Source organism: Balaenoptera musculus, chromosome 15 (assembly GCF_009873245.2).
Source record: "Balaenoptera musculus isolate JJ_BM4_2016_0621 chromosome 15, mBalMus1.pri.v3, whole genome shotgun sequence".
NCBI classification, from domain to species: domain Eukaryota; kingdom Metazoa; phylum Chordata; class Mammalia; order Artiodactyla; family Balaenopteridae; genus Balaenoptera; species Balaenoptera musculus.
This window is the reverse complement of record NC_045799.1, coordinates 17,832,763-17,845,766: the sequence shown is the minus strand read 5'-3', so window position 1 is coordinate 17,845,766 and position 13,004 is coordinate 17,832,763. Positions and strand designations below refer to the sequence as shown.

Here is a 13,004-nt window from a genome sequence, read left to right as displayed (position 1 = left end):
GCACGTCTTGAAAACGGTTTCTATTATACGAAGTCTCCTGCCTCATCTGCTGTTCTTCTAGGACCTACCATGCTCAGGTTGGGGAAATCTCTCCTGGGGTCCATTTTCCAGTTTCCTGGGTTCTACAGACTTGGTCTGTTGCTGGGTTTTCAGGAGAATCTTGGTAGGAATGTGATAGCAGGTGAATTGAATGAAGCTACGACTCTGCTCCACAGCATGGAAACCCAACAGCACCACTTGATATGCTGCCAAGAGCAGGGAAGGCCATCCCTTCTCAGGGCTGTGCTGAACCAAGAAACTGGCTCATATGGGATGCAGAGAACCAAGAACAAGATGAGCTCCCAGATGCTTCTGGCCATCTTTATGTCTTCCTCCTCAATACCTCAGAGTGGTGCATGCAGAGGGAAGACCAGATGGACAGGTGAAAGGCAGTCTGGCTTCTTTTTGTAGTTTTATACTCTCTGTGAGGAATGTTGCTTGAACCAGTAATGAATGCAGAATTGAAATACCAATGTGGAATCTAAATGGGTAGGTGGACATTTTAAATGTTAATTAGTTTCTCAATCCAGGTTTCTCATAAGGTAATGACTGCCACTGACAGACTAGACTACCTTGGCCACAGGCTGTTCTGTAAGAACTTCACCAAATCTTGCTTCTGTCTCAGCTTTCCCTTCTCCAGTGAGCGAAACACTGTGGAACATGGCACATAAGATTCCCTTACATTTATAGAAGCTCTTTGAGGGCACATACTACATAATCTTAATATGAACTATCGGGTCTAGCAAACGTCACTGTTCATTATCTATTTGTTGGATGAAATATGGCAACCTGAAACATGTCCACAAAAGCATCCTAGATGGAAAATACTTGAGTATAAGAGGAACTTAAAGATAGTTAGCTTGCAGAACATAAGACCAGATGGGTGTGTGTGTATAGAGGGGAAGTGAATGGTGGAAAAGTTCTTATGTAACTGAAAAAAAATACCGCCTGAGAAGGTGATTGCACTGGTTCTACTGGGACCTAAAAGTATGGATCAAGAGCAATGGGTAGAAGCTACAATAAACGATATATTTAAGTCAGTTAAAAAAAAGCTTTCTTAGAGCCACAGCCTCCACAAAGATCAGCAAAGTTACCACATAAAGAAGTGAGTTCTCTGTCATTGGAGGTATTCAAGAATAAGCACTAACGTCACCAAATAAATGCTGGAGAGCATGTAGAGAAAAGGGAACCCTCCTACCCTGTTTGTGGGAATGTAAATTGGTGCAGCCACTATGGAGAACAGTATGGAGGTTCCTTAAAAAACTAAAAATGGAGTTGCCATATGATCCAGCAATCCCACTCCTGGGCATATACCCTGAGAAAACCTTAATTCAGAAAGATACCTGCATCCTAATGTTGATAGCAGCACTATTTCCAATAGCCAAGACATGGAAGCAACCTAAATGTTCATCATTTGAATGGATAAAGAAGATGTGGTATATATGTGTGTGTGTATATATATATATATATATATATATATATACACACACACACACACACACACACACACACACAATGGAATACTACTCAGCCATAAAAAAGAATGAAATAATGCCATTTGTAGCAACATGGATGGACCTAGAGATTACCATACTAAGTGAAGTAAGTCAGAAAGAGAAAGACAAATATCATATGATATTACTTATATGTGGAATCTAAAAAAATGATACAAATCAACTTATTTACAAAACAGAAATAGACCCACAGACATAGAAAACAAACTTATGGTTACCAAAGAGGAAAGGGGTTGGAGGAGTTTGGGATTAACAGATACATTACTATATGTAAGACAGATAAACAACAAGGTGCTACTGTATAGTGCAGGGAACTATTTACAATATCCTGTAATAAACCATAATGAAAAAGAATATGTATATATAACTGAATCACTTTTCTGTACACCAGAAAGTAACACAACATTGTAAATCAACTATACTTCAATTTAAAAAAAAGAATAATCATTAACATCAGTTAACTGTGATATTGTAATACTGACTGAAGCACTGTTTTGTATGTAGGGGGAGGGAGGGAGATATTGGATGACCTTTCAGATCCTTTACAGCCCTGTGATTTTGTAATGTTATGACTGGCACTCCTCAATAATCAAAAAAATATTTGACACAAAAAGGTTACCTTGTCTTTGGGAGAAAAATACTTTCTAATGTGACTAACGGTAATGACAAAGGGGTTAGCAGTCACTGATTAACTAAAACATGTTTAGTGCATTAATAGATATCAAATTTATAGGTATTCTTTTATAGATGAGGAAATTAAGACTCAGATCTGCATATGATTTGCCCAAGTGAAACACCCTTCTATCCTCTAATACAGGGGTCTCAGAATTTTTTTCTGTAAAGGGCCATATAGTAAATATTTTAGGCTTTATGCAGCATAGAGTCTGTCTCAACTATTCAAGTGTACTGCTGTAGCATCAAAGCAGTTACAGACCATGGAAATGAATAGGTGTCACTGTATTCAAAACAAAAAACAAAAAACCAACAACAACCCTTTACTCACAAAAAAAGGCATGGGTCAGGATGATTTGGTCCACGGGCCTTAGTTTGTCAACCTCTGCTCTAAAGCCATGCTGCCTTCTCATTTAAGAATGGAAAAACAAGGCAAGAAATGGCCTCCATGTGGCCATACTTACTCCATTTGCTTTGCTGAGTGCCTGGAAGTAGATGCTGTAGCTTTTCAGAGGGGAAAGAGGTGGGTTCCAGTAGCCATTGTATGTCTTGTTGTCACCCACTGTAAATGGCTGGGTGACAGGCAGGTTGGCAGGCTTCAATTCAGCAGCAAAGTAGTGTAGAGAATCGAGGCTGGAGGCATTCCTATAGCTCACCGGCACCGAAAAGCACTCAATGATGTCAGCTGCCCTCCGTGACTTCTGAAGTCGCTCCTCCTTGACAACCAGCTGATAAACACTGGACAGGAAAGAGGAGAGGCAGATGAGCAACTGCCTGGAGGGATGAACTTTTACTTATCATCGTCACTTCTGTCTGCAACTTAAACCTCCCTCCTGAGCTTCAGACTTACAAACCCGCTGCTTTGTAGAAATAGATTTCCATTTAGATGTTCCAAAGCCAGCTCACACTGCATATGTCCAAAAATGCAACTCAGTTTCAACCCCTACAAACCTGTATGCTCCTCCTTCTACATTTCTTTCCTCAGTGAGGGTAGCATTGCTCATCAAGTGGCCAGATCTTGAATACGGGGCTCATTCTCATTTCCTGCATCCTTGGTTTGCACTCTGCTTTAATCAACAAGCTCTGTTGACTTGACATCAGCCATCTGAACTTGCCCCTCCCTTTTTTCCTCCTCCCATCAAATTGTTGAGGTTGGGCACTTCCCCACCTCTTAGCTGAACTCAGCTAGTCTCTTTGCCTCTAACTGATTGGATCAACTCACCAGTCAATCCACTGACCTTCCTAAACATAAACATTGTCCCTCTTCAAGCACTTTCATAGCTTCTCCATTATTCAAATGAGATAATCGAGACTCCTCATCCTGACCTTTGGGGCACTTTGTGTCTGGCTTCTAGTCTACCCCTCAGAGAGTCTTATGGTAAACCCCTCATTGCAGCTGCTGCAGACCCCATGCTATTGCACAAACCTCCTTTGGATCCCAGCCTATGCCATCACCAGTTCGTGTTTCCTCCATCTGCAATGCCCTCTCATTCAACTTCTGCCTGTGGAAGCCTTTCTCTAAAGGCTAAGCCTATCTTTCATCTCCTCTATGAAGCCGGTATAGATCCTCCAAATCTGAATGACTTTCCCCCTACTCGGCTCCCCCACTGCTCGTTAATGGCTATCTGCTCGGGACGGCAATAACATAAGCATGGAACTGCTGTTTCTAGGTCTAGACTGTGACCTTTTAGGCAGTGGAAGTTGTGGCTTAGTTATCTCTGTATCACTCTCCTCCATCCACATACTGCTCAGCAGGTTGCCTGACACCTATATAGTGATCAGTGAATGCTTGTTCAAATGGACCAAATTGAACTAAAATTGAAAATAAGCATGAAACCCAACCTGACAGGATGCAGAAACCCTAATCAAGATAAACAATGATTCTTCTGAGCTCCTGTCTAGTGATCTCACACATTCCCTTCAACTTAGAAGGACTGTAAGAAGGTGTTAATGTGTGAAGAGAGATGACCGAGCGTTTTTAAAACACCAACTGTATGCCAAATGTGTAGGCTCCTTTTATAAAAGTTATCCTAAATTTTGTGACTTTTGATAACATTTTACTATCTCTTCAAATGCCCACAGTTTGTAGTTCTCTTTAATAAATGCTTTTTTTTTTTTTTTTTTTTTTTTTTAGAAGATCTTTACTGCACATATCTCTGGGACTCATGATTTAAGCCAATAATCCCAAGAGTACCTCCAGGAACTTTTGCAAATTAATGAAGTGACTGCAGCAATGGCCTCAAACCAATCATTTAAAGATGGCACAGTGAACGAACACATGGTTTATAAAAATGGAACGTGGTGAGTGCTACCATTCTTCAGTCAGACTACCCATCTAAAGACACTTGGTTAAGAAGCACAACTTGGTGAAGACAGAGGTACAGGATTATTTAATTAGGGAAAAAAGGCTACAGAGGGACTGACCCTAGGAAACATGATGCAATCAATAGGTCAAGTCTTCCCCTGGATCTCCTTGAGCATGGGGATGGTCAGCAATGCGGAAGGGAAACATATGGGCATGTGAGTGCTGCCCCTGGATGAGTGATACGTGAGTGGAGGTGAGCAACAGCTCAATGAGATGCCTGCTATCTGCTGTGCACATCTGAACAAGAACTCAACAGTCCAGAGTGCATGTGAGTGAATGCGGCCAACCTCTCTGGGAGTACAAACTACATCTGAGTGTGAACGATGTCCACATGAGGATCTGTAGGACCTGGGTGTCTGAAAGCTGAGCGAACGTGTATACTCTCTGAATGAGCGGGTGTGACATCCAGACAAATGTGAACCTGAGTGTTTGGACACCTAAATAAGTGTGTATGAAATCTGAGTGAGTGTCTCCAACAGCCCAAAGTGTGTGTATGTATTTGTGTGTGTGTGAGACATCCGTATGTGTACATAAAACTGAAGTCAACAAATAATTAAATTAAATTACGACTTTAATATTCATCCTATCCTCAACTCTGAGGTCCTTTTCAATGGTATCATCACTATGGTTATCAGGACAGTTAAGCTCAAAACAGTCCCTGAAAAACAGCACAAAGACCCAAGTCCCAAACTGAGGTCATGGGGTGAGAGTGGAGGAGCACTTATGCCAGTTTTCAGGACCTGTATTACTTTACACATAACAAGAATCTCGAGTAAAATTGAAGCTGGCTAGTGTGCTAAGGACTACTTGCTGAGGGTCCGTTACTCATGTGACTCTAATCTATGAGGGGAAGGGCAAAAAGGAATTAAGAGAAAAGGAGCAACAGTCTCTTGGGTTCACCTGTCCACGCTTGCAATAGCACCTACAATACTCTACACTGGGCTTGGGGGGCACTCAACCGATCCAGCCCTCCTGCCCTCTTGACCAGGTCAGGAGGGACCAACAGCTTCATCCCTAGAAGCAGGACGTTGAAAAGAGCTGTGGGTCCCTGCTTTCCCCTGAGGCCCAGGCTATCCCTAATCACCACTTGGGTTAATCCCACGCACACGAGAAGACCTCTGTCTCTGTTTCTCAGCCCAGAACTCTCATGCCACCCTTGAATCCTTCTGTCATCCTTACCCCAAAACCTTGGGAGCTTCACTGGGGCTGGATTCCACTCCCTAGAATCATTCTGTTGTCCCTGTCCCTCCGATAATGGGATGGATCAAGAAGAGTCACAAAGGGGCTTCCCTGGTGGCACAGCTGTTCAGAGTCTGCCTGCCAGTGCAGGGGACACAGGTTCGAGCCCTGGTCCGGGAAGATCCCACATGCCGTGGAGCAACTAAGCCCGTGCACCACAACTACTGAGCCTGCGCTCTAGAGCCCATGAGCCTAGAGCCTGTGCTCCGCAACGGGAGAGGCCACTGCAGTGAGAGGCCCGTGCACTGCAACGAAGAGTAGCCCCCGCTCGCTGCAACTAGAGAGAGAAAGCCCGCGCAGCAACGAAGACCCAACGCAGCCAAATGATAAATAAAAATAAAAAAAAAAATAGAAGAGTCACGAGGCTGGCCCGAGGGCTGCCCATGAGTGGCATGAGATTCTGCAGTTATGGACAGCCAAGCAGTGGGGTCTTCATTGAGCTCTGACACGTGAATGCTGCCAAGGGCTACAGAGAGAGGAAAATCATCTCTCCAGGGGTCAGCCTGCGACCCCACTGCTCCCTCCTCCCCACCAATCTGATTATTGAGGACTCACTTGTCAATTCAGCCAAACTCAGCAGCCAGATTACAGATGAGGCAGCTGAGGCTGAGAGGCTGAGTGCCGCACGGGTGTCAAACTGCAGCAAAAGTAGAAATCCAGACTCAGTCAGTTCAGTATCCTTTCATTTTCTCTACCTTCCTTCTTCTTCCATAAGCCAACAAAATGTGCAGAGGGCCTTCCAAGCATTTTTTTGTTTTGTTTTGCTTGGCAGCTGAAATTGCATAGCTCTATTCCACCCAGCCTCGTCTGAAATCACAAAGACTAGCAAAGGGTATTTTTTGGGTTAAACTGTGTTGTCAACATATGGTTCACATACAATTGGGATCAATGTGCCAGAGCACACCCAGCAGCTTCCTGAGGCCCACTGTGTCTGTAGTCTGTCCATTCAGAGGCAAATCTACAATTGCAGCCAGAAAGCTGTAAACCATTTCGTCATATAAATCTTTTTTTGCCAGGGAATGCAGCCTTTCTCAAAGATCTGGGAGCTCTGACTAAGGGGAAGGAGGTAAGAAATGGCCGAGCAAGTTATGCGACTTTCCTGTCCCTGAAATACATACTGTAGGAAGCGGTGGGAGAAAAACGAGAGAGGGGGCATTATTTTTGTTTCTGAGGTAACTTCATTCTCATCATCATTCTCTTGAAAATATATTTATCGAAGCTCTTTTCAGCTCTCTGGTGATGATTAAATCATACCTAAATGAGACTACCCACTCCCCCCTACCAAGTCATTATCTCTAGTGCAAAATAAGTGGTTAGAATAAACTATTCAGGATCATTTGTAAAGAGACAGGATTTTTTTAAGTAGAAAATTCCTGATAGTACGAGAATAACTTATTCTTTTCTATGCTTACCTCACAACATAAAACATTTACTCATACATCTCCCCCTCCTGTGATACCTTCTCTATTTCTCCCAATGAGAAGGTGGACATTTATGACCACATTTTCTGCATAATTTATTATAAGGGTCTCTTCTTTCAGGACCCTGAAAGCTAGGCTGCAACCTCACCCCAATGCATAAGGCCAAGGGGCATTTGTACCTCTTTCACCTCCTTAGCTTTGGTTCCCTCACTGTCAATGTCCATTGTTCATCCTCTTTCTACAGTGACTGATACCCCCCTCCCCTCTCCTCCCTGACTTTTCAGACCCAGGCTTGCCAGCAACTTCTATATTTTAGTTTCAGTGTCTCCTGAGACAAGAATACTCAACTCTGGTCCCAAGTCCAAGACCCCAGCTCGTAGAGGTCAATAGCCTTAGATGCCTTTAAGAGCAAAACCTGCAGGAACCTCTGCAGGCTTTGGAAGAACCCTGCCACTGGACCCTCATGCCTCCTCTGTTTTCCGAATTAATGGTTTAGATGATGACTCATGCTTCTCTGACCAGGTACCACTGAGGGGCACCAGGGACCTATCAGACCCATGCCTCCATCATAGACACATCCTGTGGCACCCTTTCTATATCCAGGGAAGATGTTTCCAGCCAGAGGCTATATCCATTCAGAATGTTGAAGTCAGCAGACAGATGGAGGGTATGCTGCCCAACTTCAGAAAGTGACATATTTGAGCCAATGTTCTCCCAGAAATAGGTTTGTCTTAGTTCAAGTTCTTCTAGAAACAGACCCTCAGCCAAAGTTTCAATGCAAATAATCTGTTAAAGAAGTGGTCCCGGGAGAAACCAGTAAGGGAGTGAGGGAAGAGGAGAGAAGAGGGCAGAAGCTAAGTAAGAATATGATTTCAAGGCAAGGTCCCAGACTCAATCTGATCCCATAGGGAGCTCTGGAGTATAAATTGTACCCCACAGTTTGTCTTATCTCAAGCCAAGGGTGTTTGAGCCTCTGATACCAATCAGTTATTGGTTATGGACCCTTCTGCAGAGACAAATTCCCAGGTACTCCCAACTTTGTGGGTCAAACAAGGTGGCTCTGGTAGCCTAATGGCAACCCTTCAAAGATGGTCACGGTCAAGGGCCATTTGCATCAAAGCAGATAGAATCTGGAGGATGGGCACATTGCAGGAAAGGGGAGATGAGGGGATCTGTATGGGCACCAACAGTTCCCCTACAGGGCACCTATGACCAGTGACCACATGGGACTTGCATAAGAGCAGAGATCCAGTTAGGCAAAGTATTTTTCAACCTTTGTTTTCAGCCCAACTCTGCTGAGGCATATGGTAACATTCCATCAATCACAGTGACTTCTCCTATAAAATATCTAAGTAAGAGTAAAATAAAAATAGTTTTAAGTCCAGTGGAAGCCCCTTCAGGCAGCTCGCACATCCTTTGGTGGCCCCACTGATAACTGAGCACACCCCTTGCTTGCAGGCACCACAAGATGTTCGAGGTTCACCTGTGCTCTCCTTCCCTGGAATCATAATCAGGCACTTCTGGGCACCAAGTAAGCTCATTGTACTGTTAAACAATTGCTTCTATGCCCTTTAACTGGACAGAATTAAGGAATACAGTTTTTAATTGAAGTATAGTTGATTTACAATTTTGTGTTACTTTCAGGTGTGCAGCAAAGTGATTCACTCATACATATGTGTGTGTGGATTCTTTTTCAGATTCTTTCCCATTATAGGTTATTACAAGATACTGAATATAGTTCCCTGTGCTATACAGTAGGACCTTGTTGTGAAATACCTTTTTAAACATCATAAGTTCATACTGATTAGTTCATACTGGTATTGCCAATTCAAATCCAGTAATACAAGATTCTTCTTTACCTTTCCCATATTTGTTTTTCCAAATTCCTACACCAAGAACCCTCATTTTCAATATCAATATTTTACTCATATACATTGTCACATGACACACACAAAATAGTTTCACAATTAACTCATCAACACTACAACCAACCTCAAAACTTATAAGTACAGTTCAAGATTTCTAACTGCCCTGCTCTAGTTCCCTCCCAGATGGTTCAGTCCTAAAGCCATTAGACAGGGCAGAGAAAGCAGGCGTCTGTACATAATGGGGGAAGCCATGGTGGCCCAGAGTAGGGAGTGGAAGCCCACCCAGCATCCCTGAGTCTGTTTCTGGAAGAACCCAACCTAAAATAACCTCTATATGCCTCAACTTCCTCATATTTAAAAATCAGGGTGTGGGCCTTCTTGAATGGTGGAGTGAGGAGCTCAGCACATTCTCTCTCCAAAGAGCAATGATTAAACTGAACAGTATTGGTGACAATAACAATTTTAGTAGTGACTGGAGGAAAATTTATAGCTTTAAATAACTGTTAGAAAAGAAGAAAGATCTCAAATCATTAATCTAAGTATCTACCTTAAGACAGTAGAAAAATAAGAGCAAACTAAACTCTAAATAGGCAGAAAGGAAACAAGAATAAAAATTAGAGTGAAAATCAATGTAATAGAAGACATAAAAATAAGAGTGAAAAATCAATGAAACAAAAGTTGGTTTTTGAAAAGATCAACATAATTGGTAACTCTTTCTCTACACTGATCCGAAGACAAAGAGCTATGACATAAACTAACAAAATCAAGGATGAAAGAGGAGGCATCACTACTGAGCCTATAGAAATTTTAAAAATTATAAGGGAATGCTATGAAAAACTTTATGCCAAATAATAGACAACATAGATGAAATAGATAAATTCGTAGAAAGACAACTGGCCAAAACTGACTCATAAAAAAATAGAAAATTTCAATATACTCATAACCAGTAAAATAATTGAATTAGTAATTAAATTCTTCCCTCAAAAAGCCCCAGCCCATATGGCAAATATTAAAACAATAAATAGTTCTGATATCCAGAAAATAGGAAATTCATCCTGACTCATTCTGTGAGGCCCTGATATCAAAACCAGAGTAATACATTACAGTGAAAGTAAACTACAGCATTATCCTTCATGAACATAGATCTAAAAAATATTTAACCAAATATTAGCAAACTAAATCTAGCAACATATGAAAAAGATTGTACATCATGACTAAGTGAGATTTATTCCAGGAATGCAAGGTTGATTTAATATCCAGAATCAATTAATGCAATACACCATATTTTTCAAATAAAGGGAAGAAACATCATGATAATTTCAACAGGTTCAGAAAAAATATTTGAAAAAAATCCAAGGCATATTTATGGTAAAAAGTACTAACAAACTAGGAATAGAAAAAAAAAAACTTTCTGAATTTGGTAAGTCCATCTACAAAATACATAAAACTAACATCATACTCAAGGGTAAAAGATCGAATGCTTTCCCTTTAAAATCAGGAATAAGACAAGGACATCTGTTTAACATTGTACTAGAGAGTCAAGCCAATGAAATAAGGCATTGTACTAGAGAGTCTAGCCAGTGAAACTAGTTAATTCATTAATTAAAGGTACCCAGATTTGAAAGGAAGAAGTAAAACTTTTTACTTGCAGGTGACATTATTCTGTATGTAGAAAATTCTAAAGAATATACACACACACACAACTTGAAATAAAACAATTTCAATAAGGTCACAAGATATAAGACCAATATACAAAAATGAATTATCTTTATCACTAGGAAAGGACAATCTGAAAATGAAATTAAGTAAACAATTCTATTCACAATAGTATCAAAAAGAATACCTAAAAATAACTCTAAACAAAAGATGTGAAATACTTAGACATTGAAAAGTATAAAAAAACTTCTGAAAAAAATGAAGAAGATCTAAATAAATGAAGAGACAGTCCCTGTTTATGGATTGAAATAGTCAATATTGTTAAGATGGCAATTCTCATCAAATTTACCTATAGACTGAAAGCAATCTCTATCAGAATCCCAGAACACTTTTCAAAAAAACAAGCATATGATAAATTGGATGTTATCAGATTTTTAAAAAAAAAAATTTGACTTCAAAAGACACTATTAAACCAATGAAAAGACAAGCTACATGTTGAGAGAAAATATTTGCAACGTATGCAAGGTATGCAAGGTATGATGACATATCTAACATACACAATACAACTCAATAATAAAAACACTTAACAACCCAATTTAAAAATTGGCAAAAGATTTGACTAGACATTTCACTAACGATAAAATACAAGTGGTTTATAAACTCATGAAAAGATGGTCAACCTTAAGAGGTGTGGCCAAGATGGTGGTGTCGGAAGACCCTGAGCTCAGCTCCTCCCATGGGCACACCAAAATTACAACTATTTACAGAGTAGCTATCTATGAGAATGACCTGAAGACTAGCAGAAAAGATTTTCTACAACTAAAGATATAAAGAAGGATCAACCCTTATATGTGGAATCTAAAAAATAATACAAACGAATATATATGCAAAACAGAAACAGACTCACAGATACAGAAAACAAACTAGTGGTTACCAAAGGGAAGAGGCAAGGGGGGAGGGGCAAATTAGTGGTATGGGGTTAAGACATACAAATTACTATGTATAAAATAGATAAGCAATAAGGATATATTGTACAGCACAAGGAATCACAGCCATTATCTTATAATAACTTTTAATGGAGTACAATCTGTAAAAATACTGAATCACTATGCTGTATACCTGAAACTAAAATAATATTGTAAAACAACTATACTTCAATAAAAAAATTTTTTTAAATAAAAACAAAAAAGAACAAAAGAAAATAAGACAACAACAATTAAAAAGAAACCACAATGAGAAACTACCCCCCTTCCCACTTAGAACAGCTATCAGTAAAAAGAGACAATTGCAAGTGTTGGAAAGGGTATTGGAAAACTGGAACTGTCACACATTGCTGTGGGAAAGTCAAATGGTGCAGCCACTTTGGAAAATAGTCTGGAAGTTCCTTAAAAAGGTAAACATAAAGCTACCATTCACCCAGCTATTCCATTCATAAATATTTATCTATGTATGTCTATATATAAACTTGTATACAAATGTTAATAACAGTATTATTCATAATAGCCAAAACACTAAAACAATCTAAATGTCTATCAAGTGGTGAACAGATGAACAATATGTGGTATATCCATATAATGAAATATTATTCAGCAATAAAAGAAACAATTTACTAATATATTCTACAGTATGGATGAGGGTCAAAAATATTATGCTAAATGAAAGAAGCCAGATGAAAAACACTATATATACTGTATGACTCCATTCACATGAAATGTCAAGAAAATGCAAATTTATAGAGACATTAATCAGATTAGTGTTTGCCTGGGACTGCAGGTGTGAACAGGAATCAACTGCACTCAGGCACAGGGTATTTTATGCTGTGATGAAAATTTTCTAAAATGGGACTGTGGTGATGGTTGCACACCCTACAAATTTACTGAAAATCATTGAATTGTACACTTAAAACTGACTGAATTTTATGGTATGCAAATTATAGCTCAATAAAGCTCTTAAAGAAATGAGGGAAACGGACTGAGTAATCTTGGATGTTCTTTCTCCCTTCAAAAGAGTCTGTGCTTTAGTATACAATGATGCACACATTTTAATACAGAAATGCTCTGATAAACTTTTGGCATTATTGTACAAGATGGGCTAAGAAACAAGTGTGAGCTTTGTAATCCCCAAGAGAATCTAGCTTTGCAATTACATTCCGCACATTAAAGGTCACTTGGAACTATGAAACTGAAATTTACAATGATATGTCTTAGTTAGCCAACCTTTACTCCAAGGC

The 13,004-nt window shown here is 40.0% G+C and overlaps 1 protein-coding gene across 11 annotated transcripts in view; it reads right to left on the bottom strand.

Moving 5' to 3' along the window:
- PTPRT (protein tyrosine phosphatase receptor type T) overlaps positions 1–13,004 on the bottom strand; it is a 1,089,879-nt gene that overhangs the window by 235,205 nt on the left and 841,670 nt on the right. For all 11 annotated transcript variants that reach the window (XM_036826097.1, XM_036826100.1, XM_036826103.1 and 8 more), the window contains exon 12: positions 2,690–2,963. In XM_036826097.1, the coding sequence (XP_036681992.1) occupies positions 2,690–2,963 (274 nt within the window). The remainder of the gene's footprint in view (positions 1–2,689; positions 2,964–13,004) is intronic.